The following is a 26,413-nucleotide window of genomic DNA, read 5'->3' as shown; positions in this document are numbered from 1 at the left end:
GTTTGGTTTTACCTGAATAAAACCCAAATCGATTATGTAATCCATATTATAATACATTTTAGAAAGATTTGATGGATTTTCATATAAACTTGAATACAATGTAAAGGTGTTAATACAATATAAATAAAATTTGTATACCTAGTTACCTACATATACATTAATGCATACCACACAGTACATACAGAAGGTGAGATTGGGCTGGGCCAAACTCAAAATGGGTCCATTCTAATATTCTTGGGCTACCTACTCTTGATTGACTCCCTTCAAACATTGTGGCTGCTGGTGTAAATTCCAGCAAAGAGAACAGCAGAACTTCTGCAATCCGCCCTTGAAAAGGACAACACGCACTTGTAATCCTGGTCCTGTGTAAAACGACCAAAAGCTGTCGGTATCGCCGTCGCTCAAATCAAAAGGCAGGCAAAAACCCTTGCATTGGGTTTAGGGTTTTGCTCTTCTTCGGTTTCTTCTTTTGTCTCTGGTTAAGATTTAAGTCTTAAGATTCAGAGAGAGAGAGAGAGAGAGAGAGGCAAACCAAAAAAATGGCACAATCACTGGAATTGCTTCTGATTCAGTTCTTGATGCCAGACAACGATGCCCGAAGACAGGCTGAGGACCAGATAAAGCGACTGGCGAAGGACCCTCAAGTGATACCGGCGCTTGTTCACCACCTCCGAACGGCCAAAACTCCCAATGTCAGGCAGCTCTCTGCTGTCCTCCTCCGCAAGAAGATCACTGGACACTGGGCCAAGCTCTCTCCTCAGCTCAGACAACTAGTTAAGTCTTCGCTCATTGAAAGCATCACCCTTGAGCATAGGTATCTCTCCTGTCTGTCCATTGATTGCTGATTGATTCAAGCCAATTGCTTCTTTACTCAATGCGGAATACATTACTATTTTTATCTTTGGCCTATTAATTCGCGTAAAAGTGTTAAGGGTTAATTGTTGTTATGCCGTATTTGTCTTGATTGATAGATTCAGCTGTATGAGTAATTCTTATTTTGCTTACTCGTCGACACATGATAAGCTTACTAGCTTCACTTGTCATGGTAACGTAGATTCTTTCTGACACAGATGTTGATATTGTATAATGTCACAGTTATAAAAGGCACGCGGAACTTTGATCTGTAGTTTGTCAAGATTTAATATTTTGTCTTTCTAGTAGTCTGTTACTGTATCGTGGGTGGATCTATAAATGTTGGCTTGTAAAGAATCAGTCAATTTTTGAACAGGACTGTTGTATTGAATGACATGAATGTCCAATGGTTTTTCATTGATAAATTTTGTATTCTTACCAAATATATTTGGTTGTGATAGGTATGGGCACGAATTCCAAGACCGGAACTTGCACTTTTACAAACTTTGCTCTCATTTGGAAGAAACATGTCGGAAAGAAAACAAATTTGCTGTTATTTTCATTACAAAAACTATTCTTACCAAATGCCTGTAAAACTGAACTGAAGTGCAAATTTACTTCAGTTCAGTGTTTGCACTCCTACTAAAAACAGCCTAATATTGTTTCTATGCTCTGTGCTTATTTGGTGGGATTGTTAAATTTTCTTGAGTGAATTATTATAAAAAGTATCTTCCTGAGAAGATTACTGTTATCATCATCACTTTCTTATCCCATCTAATTTGGTTCATTATTATTTTTATTGAGTAAATTTGAAGAATTATTGTCTTGCGGCATGTGACAGTTGAGTATTTGCTGAATTGGCATAATTTTTTTTTCCCCTTTTCTCAGCCCACTTGTAAGGCGAGCTAGTGCAAATGTTGTGAGCATCATTGCTAAGTATGCTATCCCAGCAGGTGAATGGCCTGATTTGCTGCCCTTTTTGTTCCAATGCAGTCAGAGTGCACAAGAAGACCATAGAGAAGTGAGTATACTGCTGTTAAAAGATGTTTGCTTTTCCAATCTTTAAAAGCAGAGAGATCTGAAGTGAGGCACTATGATATTTTGATGCATGAGGCATGATGCTTAAGCCTATTTGGATGTTCTAATGTGACTTTGGCCTTTACAGGGGCAAGGTTCTAGACACTAGACCTGGTTAGTGGCTTTTGCTCTCTCGCACAACACAGACATCCTGCCTATCTTGGATCTGTGGGTTTGAGCTCATGCCTCCTTGACCTTGTAACAAGGGATGCTGTACGACCAACTAAACTAAGATGTCATTTACATGCTTGAGACTTGAGATCTCATCATTTCAAGAGAAGCATAAATTCCAATGGGAAAGGTGTAGAACTATGAAAGAAAAGAAAAAAAAACTATTTTGTTATATAAGAATGTGTCAATGAATTAGTTATAATATAAACAATGACTACACGATAGAAAGAACTTTGTAACAAATCCTTACATGCTATTAGAAAGTTCTTAGTGCCAATCAAAACCTTAAGTGGGTGTTGAAAGCCCTATATGCAATTCAAAATATATGGGTAGAAGTCTTAGTATTGGACTTTTAACTCATGCTTGGGATGAGAACCCTACCTCAATTAATGTATAAAACACATATTCTTGGCTTAAGTCTCCTCCAGATGTGATGCATGTTCTTTATACTTTAGGCCTGAACCTCAGGTTGCTTTCTTTAAGCCTGACCTACCTTTTAAAACATTTGTGCTTTCTTTATTCGTTTATTTTTTGTTATCTTGGTTGTCTATTTCTTATATTAGTTAGTTTACCAGATGAAATATGAATGGATGTCACATTATCCTTCATTGTGAGACAACAACATATTTCACAGTGCTGAAGTAGGTTGGAGGTTGTCACCAGAAAGAACAGAGGAGATAAGTGCGAGACTGATCTAGTTGATGGTTGAGGAGCTTAGAGAGATTGATACAGGGTTTGAGATTTGGGGGAAGTTATATGGTCAATGGTGAAGATTTAGAGGAGGGGAGCAAGGATATGACCAAGGAACTTGCTGAGTCTTCATAAAGGAGTGGTCTTTTATCTGTTTGTCCTAGTTCAAATCTGATATCCATTCTGATTAAGTCAATCTGGAATTCCAGATTTGATCCATTTATAATTGGATCAAATATGGATCCATCCCAATCTTATCCCTGAGAATCAGAATCCAACAATTTAAAACAAGATAAATATATCTCTATCACATGGATTTTTGATGTAATGCAACTCTTTTAAGTTGGTTCTATCAAATGCAAGTCAACCTTCTTACCAGGGTTTTGACGAAGGCGAGATGTCACTGTTCACCGTCACTGTTCATCGTCCTCTTCATTGAACAGCGCGGTGTTCTCTCTTCTCTCATCTCCGGCGAGGTTCTGAAAACTCAAACTCACGAAGGCGAGAGGTCACTGTTCACCGTCACTGTTCATCACCTTCTTCATTTAACAGCAGTGGCGTTTCTCTCTTCTCTCGTTGGAATACAAAGCTCTCCGTTTCTTTGAATCTCTGGAAGGTCACTGTTCATCGCATTCTTCAATTAACAGCGGCAGCGTTTCTCTCTTCTCTCGTTGGAATACAAAGCTCTGTTTCTTTGAATCTCTGGAAGGTCACTGTTCACCGTCACTATTCATTGCCTTCTTTGTTGAACAGCGGCAGCGTTCTCTCTTTTCTCATTGGAAATTGATGTTTTTCTTGCTGAAGACTGGTGAGTGTTGGGGATTGAAGAGCTGCTTATAGATGGAAAGGGTGCAGTTTGGGAAAGGTAGGGGAAGTAGGTGCAGAGCGGAGATGTGGTTAAACGCAGGGAGAAGGGGTGTCGGTTTCAGAAGGAAATTTTCATACAAGAAAGTGGCAATGGCGGGTGTCTGGCCAAGCTTTGGAGAAACTATTCAAAGGTCGAATGGAGAGAGGGTGTGGTTAGAAACAGCGGAGGTGGGGGTAAGGGCGAGAAGGGTCTTCCTGCAAGGATGTCTAGTGGGCTATTTTGATAGGAAGTGTTCGGTAGATTAGATGAATTGGAGGCTTGGGCGACAGGGTGTTGGAGTAAGGTGGGCGGGGTGAGGGTGAAAAAACTTGTTGAAGATCTGTTTCTGTTCATCTTCTCGTCTAAAGAAGAGGCGGAATGGGTTATTCAGAACGGTCCTTGTGCATGGGGACAATAGATTTGCATTGGAGTGGTAGGAGAAAACGATGTTAAACTACAATCTGGAGAAGTTGGGGTCTTTCAGTGAGCTGAAAGAACTTTGGATAAAGGTTTCGGGCTACCGCTACCCCTGTGGTGTCTGAGTGTTATAGAAGGTATTGGAAATATCTATGGGGGCTTCCTTCGGATGGACGATTCTTTGGAAGAAATTAAGACCTGTGAATGGGTTAGAATGAAGGTGAAGGCAGGGGGAGTGATCCCGAAGAAGGTGGAGATTGTGATAGGAGATCTATCTTTCATGGTGTGGAATTGGACGGAGAGGGGTCCGAGGGTGACTAGAAGAGAGGGGGGGGGGGAGAACAGAGGGAGATTGGTGAGGGTGAGAGGGGTTGGGGGCTACAGGAAGAGAGGAAAGATTCGTCGGCAAGTAGAACTCTGGTTCTAGTGGAAAATGAAGAGGAAAGCTGCGGAGGGAGGGTATCGTTGGAAAAGGAGAAGACGGAAGGGGAGAGAGATGATTTCAGGGCCGGAATCTCAGACGACTCTGTTTTAGTCCGGTTAGGCTGAAAGGGTGGATCCGGAATTTGATCCCGCTTGGGACAATCGTCGGATGGAGATCTCTGTAGAATATCAGAATAAAATTCAAAATACAAAGGAAGAACAAAGCTGGGCGGGACTTTCAAAAAATTGGGTCAAAGAGACTCTGATGGAATGCCTTCAGGAGTTGAACCTATTGCTAGTTGGGGAATCATTGCAGTAAAAAAAGATGACAATTGGAGGGGAGCTGGGAATGGTTGGAGAGAGTGGAGGGATAGCTAGGGAGTAACCTGAATTTGAGCCTGGCCCAGAAAACCCAGATCGGGGATGGTGCTTCAGCTCTGTCCGGCCCGAATTGACTCCAAATGCATCCTCCCCCACCACTTGAAATTAGCAGAAGCCGTCTTCAACGCTTAGTGGGAAGGGATTAGTTGACACAGAGAAGACAAATGCAGATGCCACATCCAGATGGACAAGATAGGTCGATGATGACTCCTCCGGTGTTGCATGGTATTGAAGAAGATGGTGCTATAATCTTGGCGAATATCTAGGTGCCTGAGGTGGAGTTGGCGGAAATAACACCATTGGCAATGATACGTGGTCAGGAAGCCCAAGCTTCTCTGATGTTTTTCAGTCCTCAAGCTGGTGATTACTATGTATGTTCCTTGGAAGTGGGGAGGGGGGGACTATGGAAAGAGACAGGAATGGGGGTGTGGAGGAAAAATTTGAGGGCGGAAAGGGAGGGGTTGGGAAAGAGGGAGATAAGGGTAAAGGGGCAGAAATTACTTCGGCGTGGGTAATTCCAAGATTTTGGGGCTGGATAAATTCTTGGGGGTGTCTATTGAGAGTATAGAGGAAGAAACAGTGAAGTACTTAGAAAAGATTGAAAGGCGATGACTAGAGGAGAAGGGCAAGCTGAATGCAAAAAAAGTTGGAAATGGAGTGAAAAAAAGTAGGGAAATGATGAGGTTGGCGTGGGGATTAAATGACAAAGCGGGAAAGGGAGAGGGATCTATAAGAGGGGGAGGGGAGAAGAAAGGTCATTGAAAGGGTGGGGGTTTCTCTAATTTGTTTTATGGATTTAAAAATTCTTTCGTGGAATGTGAGGGGGTTAGGGTCAGGTAGGAGAAGGGTGGTGATCTATGATCTACTTAAAAGATGGAAATCGGATGTGGTGTTCTTCCAAGAAACCAAATTGGATGCAGTGGAAGCAGAAATAATCAGAAGTTTTTGGGGGGATGGCCATGTAAGGTGGGTGAGTAAATTGGCGAGAGGAAGTGCAAGGGGTATCCTAATGATATGGGACAGATCAAAGTGTAAGCTTGTCTCATCTCGTGCGTGGGCTTTTACGGTAACAGTAATCTTGGAGTTTAAGGGAGGCTTTCAAGGGCAATTCACTAATGTTTATGGGCCCACAATTAGTGCAGAGAGGGATAGGTTGTGGGAAGACCTGGCTGAAGCAAGAGGGGTGCACTCTATCCCATGGGTAATAGGGGGGAGGGGACTTTAATGTGGTTAGATTCTTGGAGGAAAGAAAGGGTGGAAATAGGCAGACAAGGGACATGAGAAGATTTGCTGACTTTGTGGATGGTTTTGATCTGATTGATCTCCCTTTGTTGGGGGCTCAATATACTTGGACTAATAGCCAAGAAACCACGACATTGGTCAAGTTAGATAGATTTCTCATATCTTTGGATTGGGAAGATGCATTTAGCCTCATAAAGCAAGTGGCCCTCCGAAGACCTATTTCGGATCATGCTCCTCCTATCTAGTTGGTGTGTGGAATGCAAAGTTCGAAAAAACCCCCCTTCAAAATGGAAAATATGTGGTTTGAAGAGGGGCTGATTCCCTTGTTGAGCTCTAAATGGACTGAATTGCAGCTAGAAGGTACGAGTTCATTCAAATTTGCTAAGAAAATCATAGTCAAGGAAACCCTGAAGTCTTGCAGACGAGAGTACCGTGGGACATCAGAATCAGAGAAAAAGAGATGCCTTGAAGTGATTAAGGAGCTGGATACAGTTGAGGAATCTGGTCCTCTAATTGAGGAAGATAGAAAGAGAAGAGTGGATGCAAAGGTGTCCATTGGCAGGCTATCTGTTAGAGATGAAATTAAGTGGAGGCAAAGGGCCAAGGTCAGATGGCTTAAGGAGGGGGACAGGAACTCCAACTTTTTTCATAAAATGGCAAATGCAAGAATTAGATATAAGCAGCTTGTGAGGCTGGAGTTTGAGGAGTTAGTGAGAGAGGATGGGGCTGAAATGAAATTCATTGCCACCAAATACTTTGCAGCGTTATTCCAGGAAGTTTGGACTAGAAGACCTTTTCTTACAGATCTGGAGTTTAGGAAGATTTCTGATTCTCAACAAAGAGAATTGGAAGCCCCCCTTTACTGAGGCTGAAATATGGCATGTGATCAACAATATGGAAGTAGATAAATCTCCAGGACCGGATGGTCTTACAAGCCTTTTCTATAAGAAGTGTTGGGAGGTGGTGAAAGAGGATTTAATGAAAGTGTTTGAAGATTTATTGATAAAAAAAAAGTGTTTCGAGACTTCCATCAAAATGCAGCTCTACAAAGAAGTCTAAGTTCCACGTTCATCTCCTTAATACCTAAAGTGGAAGGGGCAACCAACATTAAAGACTTCAGGCCCATCAGTTTATTAAATAGCTTCTATAAAATTCTGGCTAAGGTTCTTGCAAAAAGAATGAAACCAGTCCTGAATTTTGTGATTGCAAAGAATCAATTTGCATTTGTGCCGGGATGACAGATGTTAGACAGTGTCCTGGTGGCAAATGAATTCATAGACTCAAGGAGAAGGGAAGGTAAATCAAGGCTGATTTGTAAGCTAGATCTGGAAAAAGCCTACGACCATGCTAATTGGAAGTGTTTGGATTTGGTACTAGAAAAGATGAATTTTGGTCAGAAATGGAGGAACTGGATTAAAGTCTGTGTTTCTTCCCCCAAATTTGTAGAGCTAGTCAATGGTGAGTCGGCTGACTTCTTTAAAAGCACTAGAGGTCTCAAACAAGGGGACCCCCTTTCCTCTCTGTTGTTCATTTGTATAATGGAGTTGTTGTCTCTCTTTGTTCATTGAGTTAGCGAAGAAGGCTTATGGAAAGGGTTTGAATCAGTTCCAGGTGGGGAAAAAGTGCAGTTACTCCAGTTTGCAGATGACACATTGTGTTTTATTGATGTAGATCTAGGTCAACTGGAAATCATGCTTGGGGTGTTAGGTTGGTTTGAAGTGGTAACAGGTTTAAAGGTTAATTGGGCCAAGAGTAGACGGGTGGGATAAGTTGGTTTGAAGTGGTAATGGATTTAAGTTGGTTTGACATGGATGGGTGGAATATTGGAAGCTTATTTCAGGGTGAAGATTGTAATCGGCTTAACTCATTCCCAAGACTACAGAGTGTGCAAGGAATAACAGAAGGGGCAAACTGGGAGAACTGGAAGCAGAGCAGGAACACACCATCTAGGGGTGAACCAGGGGTAGAGTGGAAAGATCACTAGGGTGACCAAAGGACAAAAGTACTTTCCAACCAACTCAGGGAGATAGACGCTTACCAACCTCTGGAACAAGAGAGGAAGGTTGGGAACAATCCTTTTCTAGCATGTCCATCAGTACCAAGTAACCAAGTGAATTCGGTTTGTGGTACTGATGTGTCTCCTGTGTCTTTGGTTCCAGATTCTGTTCCTGTTCCATGTCTTGTAGCCAATGAATATGCAGCCGAACTAGTTGGTGGGCTCTCTGAGGAGGGGTAGAGGGGAAGGAAGGAAAGTGGGAAGGTACGGGAAGGAAGGTATATGAGTGAAAAGTGTGGAAAATCATTGAAAGAGTGTTTAAGGAAGTGGAGGGAAAGTTGATCTGGAGGAGGGGGGAAGGAGAGGAAGGAAGAGGGGAGGGGTCAGTGGAGAGGAGGGAAGGGAAGGAGGGTAGAGATGGAGAGGATTACGGGTAGAGAACAGGGAAGGAGGGAGGTAACAGGAGAGGGAGGATGGATGGAGAGGAAAGAAGAGAGGTGGAACCAGAGGAGAGGAAGAAAGGGTAAGTGACAAGAAGCTCGGGGTAAAAGGAGATAGAAGGAGAGGGGGAAAGTAGTGGGTAGGTGGCAAGGGGTTTAAAAAAGAAGCGGAATGAAGATTCTTAGTTGGAATGTGAGGGGTATGAGGGGAGTTGGGAGTGCAAGGAAGAGAGCAACAATAAAAGAGGTAATAAGGAGGTATGACCCAGACATTGTGCTGTTGCAAGAGTCTAAGAGAATGGAGTTTAATAACAAATGGGCAAGGAGTGTATGAAAATCTAGGGGGATTAGCTGGGTGGCTGCTCCCTCGTGGGATGCTTCTGGGGGGATTATAACAATGTGGAAGAGGGATGTGGTTGAAGGTTTGGAGGAGTTGATTGGAAAGTACTCGATTTCCATGAAGTTTAAGCAGCAAGAGGATGATTATATGTGGGTGCTCACAAATGTATACGGACCAAATGACTACAGATAGAGAAATGAGTTGTGGGAGGAATTGGCTGATGTTAGAGGGTTGTGGGATGGACCCTGGTGCATGGGTGGGGATTTCAATGTGATCGGATTCCTTCTTGGAGGAATCCAATAAGGTTAATCAGAGGGTGACAAAAAGCACGAGGAAGTTTAATAGTTTTGTGGATGCCTTTGAGCTTAAAGAGATTCCCCTAGCCCATAAGACATTTACATGGTCAAATCTCTAATCTAGACCCATTTGCTCTAAGCTGGATAGATTCCTGTTCTCTTTCGATTGGGAAGAACATTGGGGAACCTTGGCTTCTAGAGCTCTCCCAAGGGTGACCTTGGATCATTGGTCCATAGTGTTATGTAAGGGAGGAAAGAAGGTGTGGAGGTCCTACCCCCTTTAGATTTGAAAATATGTGGTTACTTCATCTAGGGTTTACTAACAAAGTGAGGGAGTTGTGGTATGAGTGTAACCCAATGGTGGAATGGGAGGGGATGAGATTCCATAAGAAACTACAATTCTTGAAAGCAAAAATCAAGGAATGGAATTTTGTGGTGTTTGGGAGGATAGAAGAAAGAAAGGGAACTCTGATGGATCAATTTGAAAGCCATGACTCTAAAGAAGAAAGGGGAGAATTTGGAGAGGAAGATAGGAGAGGTTTGAAAAGACGGTTAGAGGACTGCCTGCACAAGGAGGAAATTAGCTGGAGGCAAAAATCTCCATGTAAATGGTTGCAAGAGGGAGACAGAAGCACTAGGTATTTCCACTCTTTGGCAGATGGCAGGAGAAGGAAGAACTTTATCTCCAAATTGGTAGTAGATGGAGTTGATTTAATACAACAAGAGGAGATAATCGGGGCTTATGTGGAGCACTTCAAATCCATTCTAAGAAGGCCTGTGAGTAGAAGGGTGTGGGTAAAAGGATTGGATTGGCCAGATGTAGGGGTGGAGAACAGGAAAAGGTTGGAAAGAAGCTTTTATTTGGAAGAGATCAAGGAGGCTATGTTTTTATGGATAGAACAAAAGCTCCAGGACCGGACGGGATCACAATGGTTTTTTATTAGGATTGTTGGGATATTTTGAAAGATGTCCTTTTGCAAGTGTTTGAGGAGTTTTTCAGGAGAGGAATTGTCAATCCGGGTGTGAACTCTACATTTATAGTCTTAATTCCAAAAAAGAAAGATGCATTCCACCCGAAGGATTTTAGGCCAATTAGCTTGGTAAATAGCTTGTATAAGGTCATTGCAAAAGTGTTGTCTTTGAGGTTAAAGGAGGTATTGTCAGATATCATTGCACATTATCAAGAAACTTTTGTGAGTGGAAGACAAATTACTGATCAGATTTTAATTGCTAATGAGAGTACAGAAAACTTTAAGAGGGATAAGAAAAAGGGAGTGGTCTGTAAGTTGGACTTGGAAAAGGCTTATGACTTGGTGGACTGGGATTTCTTGAAGAAAATTTTGACTAAATTTGGGTTTGGGGCTAGATGGTGTAAGTGGGTCATGGGTTGTGTCCGGAATTGTCATTATTTAGTGCTAGTGAATGGGATAGTGGTAGATTTCTTTCTAGCCAGTAGGGGTATAAGACAAGGAGACCCACTCTCTTCTTTCTTGTTCATTCTAATTGCGGAGGTACTGGGGAAACTGATTCATAGAGTAGATTCTAGGGGGCTCATTAGAGGCTAGAGAGTTAGGAGGGTGGAAACCCCCCTCACTCACAGTTTGTTGATGACACAATTCTGTTTTGTGAAGGCGGTAATGTGAGCTTTATCAGGAACTTGAAGTCGGTGATACAATTGTTTGAGCAAATGTCCAACTTGAAGGTTAACCTTGGGAAAATCCTGAAGAGGCTATGTGGTGTTACAAGAATGTAATGAAGAAATTTAGTTGGTTGACAAGGAATATGTTGGTCACTGTACAGTGGGTGGGGAGATCAACAAATACTTTGTCAGATGTGTTAGCTAAGCAAGGGGTAAATAGGGAAGAATTGTTTTGGGCTCAGTTGTGATTCTTGCTTTTCTTTCCTAGTTTACTTATAAGATTCAAGGAGGGGCTGTAGCTCGCACCTCTCCCTGGGGTGTTGTATGAACTCACTCTAAATTAGGTTATGAATTAATAAATTTAATATCATTCATAAAAAAAAAAGGTTAACCTTGGAAAAGCTGTGTAGGGGGGGTGAATATGGAGGAGGGAGAGATTAGGGAGAGTGCTGAAGTGCTGGGGTGTGAAGTCTCGGGGTGGCCATTGAACCACTTAGGGTTGCCATTAGGTGATAATCCTATGAGAGAGAGCTTTTGGATCCTAGTGGTGGAAAGGTTTGAAAAAAGACTGGTATCCTAGAAAAAGAACTACCTCTCTCTTGGTGGGAGAATTACACTAATTAAGGCCACACTTGCTAACTTACCCATCTTTTTCTTGTTGGTGTTTAAAATCCTAGTGAAGGTTTCTAATAGATTAGAGAAGCTTATGAGAGATTTCCTGTGGGAGCCAGGAGAGGAGAAGAGGGATTATAGAGTTAGCTGGGAGATAGTGTGTAGGAGTAAGACTTGTGGTGGTTTGGGGTTTGGGAATATTAGGAGAAAGAATATGGCTCTTTTGGGAAAGTGGTTGTAGAGGTTCCCTATGGAGAAGGAGAAGCTATGGGCTAGAATAGTGGCAAGTATACATGGGTTGGAGCACAATGGATGTGACGCTAGAATCAGAGCTATGATCACAAGCAATTCTCCTTAGAAAGACATTCATGACCTACCAGTATTCTCCCCTAATATCAGGTATGATTTGAATTCCGGTAACTCCATAAAATTTTGGGAACAAACTTGGGTGGGGAGTGCCCTTCTAAAGGATCAGTTTCCTTCTTTGTATGCTCTATCTGATTTGAAAAATGAGCCAATCTCATCTTTCACCACCCCATCCTCTTCCACTTTTGGGGTTGGGTGGAACTTGGGTCTAAGAAGGGATTTGAGGGACTCAGACTTCGACAGTATTTCGAGTCTTACTGCACTTCTTGATAACGTTGTCTTAAACCCCACTAGGGCAGATTCTAGAATTTGGACAGCTACCCCCAATGGCATCTTTTCTTGTGCTTCCTTCTTCAAAGTCTTAAGTCAGTCCACCAGTCCTACTTTCCCCCCTTTCCCTGTTGATGAGGTCAATACTAGTGATCTACTCCAAAAGAAGAGACCCAATACTTGCTTGTCACCTCATTGGTGTGTTCTTTGTAAAGCGGATGGGGAGACTGGTTTTCACCTACTGGTGTCTTGCCATCTTGCGAGGTCAAATTGGGATTGGGCTTTCTCCCTATTTGGATGTAGTTGGAATCCTCCATCAGACTGGTAGGGCCTTTTTTCTCCTTTTTTCAAGTGGTGGATAAAAAGGGGAAGGACTATGTGGAGAGGACTAAGGGCTGCAGTATGTTGGACACTTTGGGAAGAAAGAAATTCTAGGATATTCTCAGAATCTGAGAGAGGAGCAGCAGATCTGAGGGCTATCATATGTATTATGGCTGTACAGTGGCTGAAATCTTTGGAGCTATTCACAGATTACACAGTGGATGACATGTTGAGGAAGTGGGGTGAAATTGCAAATTGCATACAAACCAAGTTAGTGATGAGTGTGTCTTGGACCCCTCCACCTGTTGGATTCTTGAAATTAAACTTTGATGGGTGTAGTAGGGGAAATCCGTGACAATCGAGGATTGGGGGTGTTTTTAGGGATGAGAATGGGGTCATTTCTGCCAACTGCCATGTTCTCAGGCCCAATTGGAGTGGGTAACTCCCTTAGAGCTGAGATCTTTGTAGTTATGGAAGGAGTCCAAAAAGCTAAGGAGTTGAATCACTCTTCTAAAGAGTTTTCTGTCTAACCTCCCCTCCTATTTCCTCTCTTTTTTCCCTATCCCTACCAAAGTGGCAATCAAAATAGAAAGGCTACAAAGAAATTTCCTTTGGAAGGGCTGAGAGGAGGAAAAGAAAATACACTTAGTTGGAAACAGGTGTGTACCCCGAAAGAAAGAGGTGGCTTAGCGGTGAGAAATCTTAAGACTTTTAACAAAACTCTTATGTGTAAATGGATTTGGAGATTTGCTAGAGAAAGAACTAGCTGGTGGAGGTCTTTAATGGCAGACAAGTATAAAACAGATGGAGGGATTGGACAACAACCTTGACCCTTCCTTGGGTTGCTCTCTTTGGAAGAAAATTATGGAAATCTACCCTTTGGTTCAAATTGGTTTGTCCCTTAAGTTGGGCTCAGGTCTTCGCTTGAAATTTTGGAAAGACAATTGGTATAACAATGGGTACCTTGAAGAGCTGTTCCCTCACTTGTTTCAATTTGTAGAGAACCCGGGTGTTATGGTGACAAATTGTTGTGAGCTGATGGGGAATAGTATTGTATGAGCCCTAAGTTCAGAAGACCTTTCCAAGATTGGGAAGTGGAACAAGTGGTGAACCTGTTGGACTTGCTCTCTAGTCAAGTTCTGCCCTAGTGAAGGTCTGGATAACTTTCCTGCTACTAGAATCTGGACTCAGATTCCTCCTCTCAAAGTGAATGCACTGCTGTGGGTGGTGGTATTGGACAAAAATCTAACTAAACAAAATTTGACAAAAAAGAGGAATTCTGATTCAGAACATGATGTGCGAGCTGCATGGGCATGCAGAGGAGGACAACAATCATCTCTTTATCCATTGTCCTTTTGCGGCTGGAATTTGGAACCATTTTCTCTCATTGGAGGGTATTTCCTGGGTCATGCCAATCAGTTTTCAGATCTGCTGAGGAGTTGGGATTTGTTAGGCCTTTCTAAGCTGGCTAGAATTGTGTGGTGGGCTATCCCTGCAGCTGTTATCAGTTCCATATGGGCAGAGAGAAACAGAAGAATCTTTCAGAATAAGAAAAAGGAGGCAGACTGTCTTGTGTCTGGTGCAGTGTGAAAGCTTGTATCCTGGACTGCAGGTGTAAAAGGCATACAGCCTAGGGTCTTGGGGTCTCAGTTAAGTTCTATTAGTATATTTGAATTGTAATGTAAACTGAGAGGCTGCTCTCAGTCTTTGCTCCCTTCTGGGAGGCCTTTGTATGGTTCTGATTTCTATTAATAAATTTACCTTACCTTTTTCAAAAAAAAAAAAAAATCACAAAGCACATACAAACATTCCCAAGTTAACTTCATTGATTCCTAGCTGGTGCTTTTAATGTCAATCTTGGTTTCGGTGAAGTAGGGGAAATAAGGCTATTTGATTTTTTTTTTTAAAGAATTCATTTATTTAAGAACTCAAATAAAGTTCTTTAATTTTTTTTGTTTGTTCATTGAGCTCTCCTTTAGGCTAGCAAAATGGGGAATGAATATGCAACCAATACCTGCAGCATAGCATATCAACAACTAATGTCAATTGATGCATTGTCAAGTATTGAATATACATATATAAGGTTGCTTTTTCATTTTTGAGGGGCTAATTTGTAACAATGGAATTTTACAAAATAACGTTATTGGTTTTATATTTTTCCAAATGGAAAAAAACAACAATTCTGTTTGATCCTTAACCTCATTAAGGATGATAGTTGCATCATTTGTAGAAGCCTATCGCCTAATTCTGGTTATAACTGTCTGGGTATTGGGAGGATGGACTGGATACATGTTTAACCTCCAGCGTTTTTAGCACAAAATGGCTATTCTCAAGCTTGAACCAATATTTCATGCTTGTCAGACCAAGATTTTACCATTCTACCAATATCATTTTATTACAAAAAAATATTTCATTATCTATGTTTAGTGTCTACATTTAGGTACCTTTGCAAGTATTTTTTTAATAATTTCTGTGGTTTTCTTTTAAAATGTGAGTGACCTAACAGATGTCTTGCTTTTTGGTGATATAAGGTGGCATTGATCCTTTTCAGCTCCTTAACTGAAACAATTGGCAGTACATTTCAACCATATTTTGCAGATCTCCAATCTCTGCTGCTCAAGTGCCTTCAGGATGAGACCAGTACCCGTGTCAGAGTTGCTGCACTCAAGTAATCTTATTCTTTTCTTAAGCATGATTTTTTTTTTTTTTTTGTTTAAGAATATTGTGTCTATCATTGTTTAGTGGGTATTGGGCTTTCTCAAATTTCTTTTCTTGTTCTCAGGGCAGTTGGTTCTTTTCTAGAGTTCACCCATGATGGGGCTGAAGTGGTAAACTTTCAATTTTGTTGCACTGCTATTGCTTTCCTTGTGTCTACTTTTGCTAGGAGCTTTCACAATGTCTTTTTTTGTTAAAGCTTCTTGGGTCCTTATTTCCTTGTGTTTACTTTTGCACAATGGTAGGATGATCTTATTTTCATATATAATCTTAAGGTGGTTTTTTTGGTTCTGCTTGTGTACTTAATTTTATTGCTCTGTGTTCCTTAACTTCTGGTTTGTGACTGGATTTTCTTCATGTCTGTCATGTTAACCTAATCTTAATTTTACATATGGTTAAATGCTAAAGCATTTTTTCCAAGTGAAATGGGCCAAACATTAAGATGCATCTATTGGATAGTTCAGTGTTAAATGAATTGATAGACCATGGGTTGATTAGAGTACTTTCTTTGACCGGAAGATCCTATAGATAAGTGATTTAAAAGGCATGCTTAGGCGCACAGACGAGGCGCATTTTAGGGTATGCGCCTCACCCAGGTCCTAGGCACACCCCTTTCAATGCTCACCGAAGCTTCGAGAACCCCCTATTTGCTAATGTTGTTCATTCATTCATTCCAACAAAATATCTTCTTAAAAGGCAATTAAAGTTATAAAATCGTTATTGTTTATGTGAGAAACATGGACTTGTTTGGGCTTGCTTTGAGGGGCGTGCTACAAAGGCGACTCATAGAATCAAGAATGCAACATGTTTTACATCACATTAGCTACTTGAAGTAATGCAATTGAGGAAAAAACAGAGATTGTGGGTTTTACATGCTTGAAAATGCGTTATATGTTTGCATTTATTTTTAAATTTTCATTTGAATATGCTTTACATGTTATGTTTATATATTTTAATTTTAGAATTTAGATAATAGATTTATTAAAACATTTATTTTAAAATTTAAGTTTATATTTTTTTATTAACATCATGTTTAATATTTTTTTTATTTTTTTGCATTTTGTTAAAAATTTTTGGCATTTTTTTGAATTTTCTGACTTTTTTTTTATTTTTAGCATTGTTTTTGTATTTTCGCGCCTTGCTTCAAAAAGGCGCGTGCCTTGTCTTGCGCCTTAGGCACAAATTGGCCCTTGTGCTTTTTTTGTGCCTTGCACTTTTAAAACACTGCTATAGATATGGTTTCGCATAGCTCGAATAAGGGGTCTCATGCTGAATTAAGGTGATTGGTTCAGGAGAGTAGGTTTAAAGTTTTGATGATTACATCAATGAGGATGAATGCTTCTCTAGATCCATGAAATAATATAGAAGTATGATGATGAAACTAAAGTCCCATGAAGAGGAAAGAAAATTTTGTCTGTGACTAATCACAATACAAATTTGCAATTAAGATCTAATCCACTAATCATAAACTGAGATCATTCTACTGCAAATCTACAGTTCAGTTCCATTGTTCAATGCTTAAACTGATGATATTTTTCTTCTGATTTGTTATCAAACTGCCAAGGGTTGGTTATAATGTATAGTGTGTTTACATGATACATTATAACTACACATATATTTTTATGTGATTACATGTTAATCGTAAACTATCAAGCTATAAATTAAATCATCAGATGATTAATGACATATTTAACCTGATTTTCAGGGTAAATGAGAAGATTTTTTAATAACTTCATTATTAAAAAAGCCGACTTTCAGCTTTACATACACTTATATCTTCTCAAAAGTGTGTGTGTACAGAACAACAGTTGGTTTCCTTGCATTAGAACTGTTTGGTTGTTGAGTTTTGATAAAGTATTTTGAAGCATTTACAGGATTGATTACCAAAGACAGATTAGGCAGGGGTGGGTAAGTGGGTATATTTCTGGGAGAACATACTTTCTGGTGGTTGGTGCTTGTGTGAAGCATTCCCTTTTATTGCATGACATGACTGTAACTAGGGATTTGGCTGTCTGGAACTGGTCTAAAGTGGTGTTTGGTGAAGTGGCCTGGTGTCCCCATTTAAGGGTGGCATATCAATAACAGGGAAAGGATGATCTTGTGGAGTTGTTGCCATGTTGGTTTGCTATTAAAGACAAAGAAATCTTTTAGATGGGCGGACAAAAGGTGTGGGATCTGTATTTTCACTGAAACCCTCTCTTAATCTTATTGGTGGAAAGATTCATACTTTCCATAGTGTTGGATATGATACTGGTTTCCAATTATTCTCCTTTTCAAATGGACAGAACTTGTTGATAAAAAAAGGGAAGTCGATCTGTTTATATCTCAGTGGAGACATAAGAATTTATGCTCCTTGTGTATTTTTGAAAGATTTTCTCTCCCACTCCCATTATAATTCATTGTAGATGATCCTTGGAAGCTTTGGAGCATTTTGTATAATTTCATGGTGACAATGAGTTGTTTTGGGAAAAATGTATCTTCACTTATTCATGCGTGTCCTGTTAAAAGTTCCACCAGTAGATGCTACAAAACTTGGCTTCATTTGTAATCTTTTGGAGTATTTGAAAGGAAGTAACTATTATCTTTGGAAGCAAAAGTATGTAGTGCACACGATCATAGGGAAGGAGTCTATGGCATTTTTTTTTGGTCCATGGATGTGACAATGTTGGGCTTCTTGCTTAAGAATGTCCAGTAGTGGGTACTGTGGTTTTGAGACTGTTAGAATGGAGAGCTCTTGTTTGCAAGATAAGACGTCTGCTGCTTTATCCGGCCTTATACTCTACCATGTATGTAATGCATCAGATATTTTAACTTCACAATTTTTTGTAACACATCAGATATGATGCGATCACTGGACAAAGGGTGAAGTTTTGGGAGGACATTTGGTGAGGAGACTATCCCTTGTGTCAATCTTTTCCTATAATTTACAACCTGTCCAATTCCAAAAACAAGCCAATTACTGAAATGGTAACTTTGGGGAGTAATGGGTTAGGCTGGGTTCTGGGACTGAGAAGACCTTTGAGGGATCAGGAAGCTAGTAAGTTGATTCCTTTGCTTACCCCCTTAAAGAGCTCAACCTTTCTTTTCCAGGGAATGATGAGAGAATTTGAACACTCAATGTCAAGGGCATATTTTCTTCATTTCTTGTGCATTCTTTCTTAAAACTTTTCTCCCATCTTTTGATGAAAGCTTCTTTCCTGTAAAAGAGGTATGATATAGCCCAGTACCCCCAAAAGTCAAGGTTTTCTGTTGGGAAGCTGCTAATCAAATCATTAATTCCTGTGAGAAACTCCAGAGGAAGTTAAAAGGTTGATATCTTCCCCTTATGTGTGTGTCTTGTGCCTGAAGAGTGGGTCAGTTTACAAACAATTTGTTAATGTCTTGCCAATTTGCATAACAGCTATGGCATCATTTCCTCTCTTTGATGAATTGGGATCTCCTACCAACAAAACAGGTTCCAACCCCCTACCAACTTCATCTAACGCTGCACATGTCACCATGAGACTGGGACCCACCATAAATGAGATGTGCGGTGTTAGATCATGTTGGTAGGGGGTTGGCACGTGTTTTGTTGGTATGAGATCCGAACTCCTCTTTGATAGGTAGAGCTTGGGAGGCACCTGCTGAAGTGTTGGACTTATTCAAAACAGATTGTTTGGGTCCATGTACTTGAAGGCAAAAAAAAAAAAAGTCATCTCATGTGAGGGATTATTTGGGAGTTGTGGTGTAAGAGAAATGTAAGGCTGTTTGAAGAAAAGTATAAACAGGTGGAGAAGCTGATAGAACTCCCAAAGATAAGAGTGGTGCATTGGGTTTCAGTGACGTCAGAATTTCAAGAAGTGCTTTTTATAGTTTTATTGATTTGATTAGGGATTAGCAAACAGTAGCGGGCTTGCAAAGAAGTAAACAGGCTAGGATGCTGGGTTGGAGTCCACCAGAATGTGGGAGGGTCAAGTTCAATTTTGATGATTTCTGTATCAGAAATCTGGGGCCATCAGATGTAGGGGTGTTGTTAGAGATCATGAAGGCAATGCTATGCTGAGTTTTTCAGGCCCAGTGGGACAAGGGAAGCCTCTGAGAGCCGAATTGTTGGCTCTAATTCAGGGTTTAAAGCTGCTGCACCCAAGTTTCAAAATATCGATATGTATTGGGCCGTATTGGGGGATTTCCGATATGCCCCTACAGGGGGTATTTCGGGCTCTTGACTGGTTCAGGGGGTGGAGGACCTTAAACTGGCCCCTCTGAACCAGATTTGAAAAAAAAGACTGAAAAAAATAAAAAACAGCTATTGATACACTCTGATGCGCATCTACCGGCGTATTGGGTGTATCAATATTTTGAACCTTGGCTGCACCAACAGCATTTAAGGAACATAATAGTGGAGGGAGACTGTCAATTGGTTATTTGCTGGTGAAAGGTCAAGAGCAAATACATTGGGTGAGGACTCTGAAGCTTTTTTCTGATTTTTCAGTGGACTTTTTCCGAAACTGTAGCTCAAGAATCAAAAGGTCTTGGAGGTTTGGTCTTCCCCCAAGTGAAGGCTGGATGAAACTTGACTTCGATGGAAGTAGTTTTGCTAATCCAGGTCCCTCTGGAATTGGAGTAATTAGGGATGGGAGTGGGATCATTTGTGACTTGTTTTCGGGGCCTATTGGGAATGGTCATTCAGTGAGAGCTGAGCTCTTGGCGGCTATTTTTGGGGTGCAAAAAGCCAAGGAAATGGGGATTGCAAGATTAATAGTAGGAGATTCTAAAATAGTCATTGGCTGGCTGAAAAAAAGAGAAGGGGTATTATGTCAATTCAGAAATGATCTCAGGTGGTTCAAGCTGCTGTCAAGACATATGCAAATCCAGTTAAGATGGTGAGGAGGTCTGCTAATGGTTTGGTGGATGGCTTAGCTAAACTAGGCGTGAATGGACATTGGGTTCAATGTTAGTTGGGTAGTGGGACTCTCTGCTGTATTTAGTGTTATCTCTAACAACTTCTTGTTATACTATCCTCTTTTTAATTTCTAATACATCTCTTTAAGTTGCTGATAAAAAAAAAAAGAACAAATACATTGAGAATTTAACGCTTTGGAAAGACTGGCTGTTTCACTATGTTCCTCCCAGAATGCCTCGTTCAGATGGGTCCCTAGAAGTGCAAAAATGCTAGCAGATTCTTTAGCAAGAGATAGTGGGGGGGGATGTTCTGCATCGGGGCCCTGGAACAGGTTGTAATTTGTAGAAAATGAATCTTGGTAGTGTGGTGGGGAAATTGCTTCTGCTTTATTGAAGTGTACTTGTTCTATTTCTGCTTGCACAGTGAACAGTTATTTTGATTACTGTAAATCTTCTGTTTTTATCAATAAAAATTTCTTTTCTCTACATGATTTCCTGCAGCAACAAAAACAATCTTGTTTTTTATATCTTACCATCTGTTTCTGCAATTCATATATAGGTTAAATTTCGAGAATTCATTCCTAGCATTTTGAATGTATCACGGCAATGCCTTGCCAATGGCGAGGAGGATGTAGCTACAATTGCTTTTGAGATTTTTGATGAGCTCATTGAGTCTCCTGCACCTCTTCTTGGGGAATCTGTAAAATCAATAGTTCACTTTTCTCTTGAGGTTTGCTCCAGTCAAAATTTGGAACCAAATACACGGCATCAGGTTAGATGAGATTCTCAAAAATCAGTGTCATTTGTCATTCTCTAACTTTTCCCATCATTTAGATTCCTCAACTGTTTCCTCCGTTTTGAATGTACCAGGCTATTCAGATAATCTCATGGCTCGCAAAATATAAGTACAATTCCCTGAAAAAGCATAAGCTGGTTATACCCATTCTACAAGTTATATGCCCTTTACTTGCAGAAACAAGTCAGGGAGACGAGGATGATGATCTTGCAGCTGATAGAGCTGCTGCGGAAGTTCTTGACACAATGGCTGTAAATCTTCCAAAGCATGTTTTTCCTCCTGTTTTTGAATTTGCTTCATTAAGCATTCAAAGCATTAATCCAAAGTATCGAGAAGCTTCAGTGACAGCCTTAGGCGTTGTATCAGAAGGATGTTTTGAGTTAATGATAGATAAATTGGAACCTATGCTTCATATTACCCTTGGAGCTTTGAAGGATCAAGAACAAATGGTAAGAGGGGCTGCATCATTTGCATTAGGTCAATTTGCAGAGCACCTGCAGCCTGAAATTATATCTCACTATGAAAGTGTTCTTCCATGCATTTTAAATGCCGTTGAAGATGCTTCTGATGAAGTAAAGGTAAAGATAGGAAGAATAATTTGGTTACTTGCTAAGGAATCTCTATATATGGATTTATGCCCTTAACTCTGGTCTTTTGCCAGGAAAAATCATACTATGCATTGGCAGCATTTTGTGAAAACATGGGTGAAGAAATACTTCCTTATCTTGATCCTTTGATGGGGAGATTGCTTGCAGCACTTGAAAATAGTCCTCGTAATTTGCAGGAGACATGCATGGTATAAATTGCTCAACTTTAGTGCTTTAGGGAACAATCCCAATTTGACTTCATTTTTCTTGGCTGACCTTTTGGCTGTTCTGGCATTTGATAATTATATTGCAGTCTGCCATTGGTTCTGTAGCATCTGCTGCAGAACAAGCCTTCATTCCATATGCTGAGAGGGTTCTTGAGTTGATGAAGGTCTTCATGGTGCTTACCAATGATGAAGACCTCCGCTCACGAGCAAGGGCAACTGAACTAGTTGGCATCGTTGCAATGGCTGTTGGAAGAACTAGGATGGAGCCAATATTACCTCCTTTTATTGAAGCAGCTATTTCTGTAATTCTCATTCTCTTTTAGAACACTTTCACTTGGCTGGACTTGTCAAAAAACAAAAAACACTTTCACTTAGCAGGCAGGCATAAAATTGTCTTGATGGATGATTCATGTCAATTATTTTCTCAGGGTTTTGGATTGGAATTCAGTGAACTTAGAGAATACACTCATGGATTTTTCAGCAATGTTGCAGATATTTTAGATGATGGTTTTGTGCAGGTATACCTATCCTTTGTCCAATTAGATTTGAATGCCAATTTTTATGAACTTTTCCTTGTGATGTTAAATGTATGTAATAGAAAGTCTTTTTTGTTACAGTACCTTCAGCATGTTGTTCCCCTTGCATTTTCTTCATGCAATCTAGATGATGGATCTGCAGTAGATATTGATGATTCTGATGGTGATGAAAATGTTAATGGATTTGGTGGAGTGTCTTCTGATGATGATGCTCATAATGAACCAAGAATGCACAATATTAGTATAAGGACAGGAGTCTTGGATGAAAAGGCGGCAGCAACTCAGGCCATTGGCTTATTTGCACTGCATACAAAGAGTTCATATGCTCCGTATCCTTTTTCTTATCTCATATTTTTACACTAAAAAAAAGTTACATAAATCATCATTGGGTTTCTTTAATTGTCTTAAGTTATTTGGAGGAGTCATTACGGATATTAGTGAGGCATTCTGGGTACTTTCATGAGGATGTTCGGCTTCAGGCTATTATTTCTTTGAAACGTGAGTAGCAATCACTGTCCATCAATTGATTCCATATTATTTCTGTACTGTGAATTATTTCGATGTTCCTCTTGAACTCATTGATGTGCCAAATGCTGCAGTTTTTCTTGGAGCTTAGTTGTTATGATATAATCATGTCCTTGAATTGGCCATCTTATAACCAAAATCAGTTTACTGTGAAGCCCTATTAATGATATGTAGGATAGGCCAAAGGGGTCCAGTTCTCAGACTCCTTATCTGTTGGTATTTGGCTTTTGTTGTATGCCATGTTGATAATATAATGTAGCTTATATTGGCCCTTAGAGAAGCAACTACTAGCTGTAGTGGTGGTCACCTAGGTTATTTTGTTAATTAATAAAGACAAATATTCATGTAGGAACCAGATGGGTATGATTTCATTTCTCCTAAGCTATTATGTCAATTCAGGATCCTTTGTTTTTGGTGATACCATTCTTGGTGTGATCTGCAATTAATAACTTTCTAATGATGTTTGGAAGCTTTGATATAAATACTACTGAAATTGATGAGATTCTGTTTGTTTATAGGTAACAATAAAACATAATAACTTGAATTTTTGTTGAGTTGGTCATTGATTTTGTTGATGGATTGGTGACACACACCTAAAATTCCAATCATAAATAACCATGCCATCTGCTAAGATGGCTTTTACTCCCTTACCTGCACTCCTTTTATGCTACTGACTAGAACCTTCTGTTAAAATCATGTTTTTGATGCAGATATGTTAACAGTGGCACAGGCAGTCTTCCAAGGTCACAATGTGAGTGTACTCTGACAGTACTGCCTTCCCCCTCAAATAAATAAATAAATAGAAGAGGCTGTTTTTGGTTGAGAGAGGAATTTGTTCTTGGTACTCTTAATCATAAGCTTGCCATCCAACAGAATGCTTTGCTTTGACTATATAGTCTTGACTGTGCTGTAAATTTTGAAATTGGAATTTCTTTTCTATTAGAACATAGAAACAATCCCTTCTAGTTATGGAATTGATTTGGGGTTATCAAAAAAAAAAAAAAAAGAAATATACCACAGATGGTAGATTTTCTATTAAAAGCTTCTCTTGTCCTTTTTCTTGCAGGAAGGGTCAACAAAGGAAAAAGAAGTTCTTGGTATGAAAAGAACCAGGAAATGGTTCTTGAATAGCTTGTAATGTGTTCTTTGGTAGGCTTAATTCCTCTTTCTGGTATGGTTTATCCAATTCAATATGACTTGTAGATACTGTGATGAATATCTACATCAAGACAATGACTGAAGATGATGATAAGGAAGTAGTTGCTCAAGCCTGTGAGAATACAGTGGATATCATCAAAGAAAATGAATACATGTCTCTTGAGCCTTGTCAGTCTAAGTGTCCTTACCCATGCCTGTTTCTTAAATAAAGTATGCTTTCTGATGCAAGTCTGATTAAGTTGGTATTTACACTATCTGGTTTCAGATTTCCCTAGGCTTGTTGATGCAACATTAGTACTACTTCGGGAAGATTCAGCTTGTCAACATACAGAGTCTGATAGTGACATTGAGGATGAGGACACTGAACACGATGAAGTACTCATGGATGCGGTATCTGATCTCCTTCCTGTATTTGCAAAATCCATGGGGTCTCAGTTTGGACCCATATTTGCAGAGCTGTTTGGACCCTTGATGAAGTTTGCAGTGAGTTACCATGGAAAACTTTTTTTTTTTTTATTTTCTTAATTTTTCAGCTGATCTTCTCTTCATCTCATTATTGCATGACCTGTCACCTATGTTAATGAATACAGAAAGCTTCACGCCCACCACAAGATCGGACCATGGTTGTTGCCTGCCTTGCTGAAGTTGCCCAAGAAATGGGCTCTCCAATTGCAGGCTATGTTGATGTAAGAGTTTTATACAAAACAAAATTGACCTCCATCATCCCCATGTCTCTTTGCATGCTGGATTACATGCATCTCCATCTGAGTAATTAAGTTGTGTTGCAGAATGTAATGCCCTTGGTGTTAAAAGAATTAGCATCATCAGAGGCAACTAATAGAAGGAATGCTGCATTTTGTGTGGGTGAATTGTGTAGAAATGGTGGGGAGCCAACCCTGAAGTATCCTTTGTGAAACAAACATCATTGTTCTGTAAAAGTTGATGGTTATGCTGTCAAATCTTCAACTATAATTTCCTTCATCAATTTGGTCAGAGTATTTCATGCTAACCATCTTTTGTTTTCCTGCTTTCTTTTGGGTTTAGTGTTTTTTAACCAGTTTAAAGCTTTATCACTAACAAATCTTGTCAATACTTGCATGGGCATTGAAGCTGTCCTTTTGCTATAAATATATGCTTTTATATGCCATTCTGTTTTTCTTGTCAAAGCTTTTCCCTTTCATGTTGACAAGATACTATTCAAGTATACTTCATGGACTTTACCCATTATTTGGAGAATCCGAACCAGATGATGCTGTAAGAGATAATGCTGCTGGTGCGGTTGCAAGGATGATCATGGTGCACCCTGAGTCTATCACTTTGAACCAGGTTATTTTTTTGGTCACCTCATTTCTTCTCTGTTTCAGCGCTAATTCTAAATCTAAATCTCATGGGCTTGCATTTCTTTTCTTCCCCATCCCCCTTTCAATTACTAGGTTCTCCCTGTTTTTCTGAGAGTTCTGCCTTTGAAAGAAGATCGAGAGGAGTCTATGGCTGTATATAGCTGTGTTTGTAATCTTGTATTATCTTCTAATCCCCATGTACGAGTGATACTCTGATGTTTCATTTAGATTGATCCTTACTGTATCTGAATTCTCAAAAGATGTTCTTCATAGTTTAACATTTATTGTCTTCCTGGAAATCTAAGCAGATCCTATCTCTAGTCCCAGAGTTGGTTAATCTTTTTGCTCAAGTGGTGGCATCACCTGCTGAGACTCCTGAAGTTAAAGGTCAAGTTGGCAGGGCTTTCTCTCACCTGATTTCCCTCTATGGCCATCAGTTGCAACCCATCTTGAGCAATCTTTCACCTGCATATGCTAATGCCTTGGCTGCATTTGTACCAAATAGTTGATTAAGCCAAATGCTCCGGTTCCTACACTTACGAATTTTGAACCAGAAAATGATTGAATATTTGAATATCATTCCCAGGTACCAACTGTTTTCTACATATGCTGAAGACTATAATTTCCCAGTTACATCATTATAATGCCGCCATTATTTTTGTCCTTGTACAGGTTTTGCAGTCCATTCTTGTCAAGTGCCTCCTTTTTTCCTGTGTGGTTGAGATTGTTTTTTCTTCAAGTTTCTCCATGTCTATGGCGTTCTTTTTTCCAATTATTTAACATTTTTTAACTTTTATTTGCTTTCAGTGAGCTTCTGTTTATTTTCCCCATTATTTCATTTTTTTCTTGTTTAGCTTAAGCAGCCCATAGTCTTTTTGATTTTGAGAGGAATTTGCAGATGATTTGTGAGGGGATTTTCCCATTCTTGTGTGAATATACATACGTTAATGTATATTAAAATGTGTTCCTTGCATTGAAATGATATGATCAATTAATTGAAGCCATTACCATTCTGTTATCAACTGCAATTTTCAGCATATTTTTTTTTATCTGGTTAAAAGTTTTTGCACTTTGTTGTATTCTCTAGTCTCAACTATTAAAATTTGTAATGAAACATGTGGCTCTTTCCCATATTCTTCGCCAAGCATTAAACTTTGAATTAGATTATATATAGATTTCTATAATGATCTAAACATTCATAGAATCATAGCTGAGACTACAATTTTACGCTGCTTACATCCTACGAAGGGTCTGTGGAGACTTGACTC

General features: G+C 39.9%; 1 protein-coding gene across 1 annotated transcript; it reads left to right on the top strand.

Annotated features, from left to right (window-relative positions):
* Window positions 1–148: 148 nt before the first annotated feature.
* On the top strand, window positions 149–26,167 carry LOC148851961 (ARM repeat superfamily protein). Its single transcript, XM_088946248.1, has 21 exons — window positions 149–814; window positions 1,741–1,873; window positions 14,912–15,048; window positions 15,163–15,208; window positions 20,536–20,748; window positions 20,847–21,350; window positions 21,434–21,568; window positions 21,673–21,888; window positions 22,015–22,104; window positions 22,204–22,451; window positions 22,532–22,620; window positions 23,358–23,398; window positions 23,714–23,744; window positions 23,851–23,973; window positions 24,071–24,288; window positions 24,396–24,491; window positions 24,594–24,706; window positions 24,996–25,131; window positions 25,239–25,343; window positions 25,454–25,731; window positions 25,818–26,167. The coding sequence occupies exons 1-20, from the start codon at window positions 540–542 to the stop codon at window positions 25,652–25,654; spliced, it is 3,150 nt and encodes a 1,049-aa protein (XP_088802374.1). The 5' UTR covers window positions 149–539; the 3' UTR covers window positions 25,655–25,731; window positions 25,818–26,167.
* The last annotated feature ends 246 nt before the right edge of the window (window positions 26,168–26,413 follow it).

The sequence above is a fragment of the Nelumbo lutea genome, chromosome 5, assembly GCF_056320005.1.
Source record: "Nelumbo lutea isolate HS-2025 chromosome 5, American lotus-T2T, whole genome shotgun sequence".
Lineage (NCBI taxonomy): Eukaryota > Viridiplantae > Streptophyta > Magnoliopsida > Proteales > Nelumbonaceae > Nelumbo > Nelumbo lutea.
Note: the sequence above shows the minus strand (reverse complement) of the source record. Positions and strands in the feature narration are given on the sequence as shown.

Bases quoted from the DNA above. Each gene is read 5' to 3' on its own strand.
- LOC148851961 (XM_088946248.1), top strand. From the start codon at position 540: ATGGCACAATCACTGGAATTGCTTCTGATTCAGTTCTTGATGCCAGAC. The intron at 15,209-20,535 runs GTAAACTTTCAA...ATTCATATATAG, and splicing joins CCCATGATGGGGCTGAAGTG to GTTAAATTTCGAGAATTCAT. The intron at 21,569-21,672 runs GTATAAATTGCT...ATTATATTGCAG, and splicing joins ATTTGCAGGAGACATGCATG to TCTGCCATTGGTTCTGTAGC.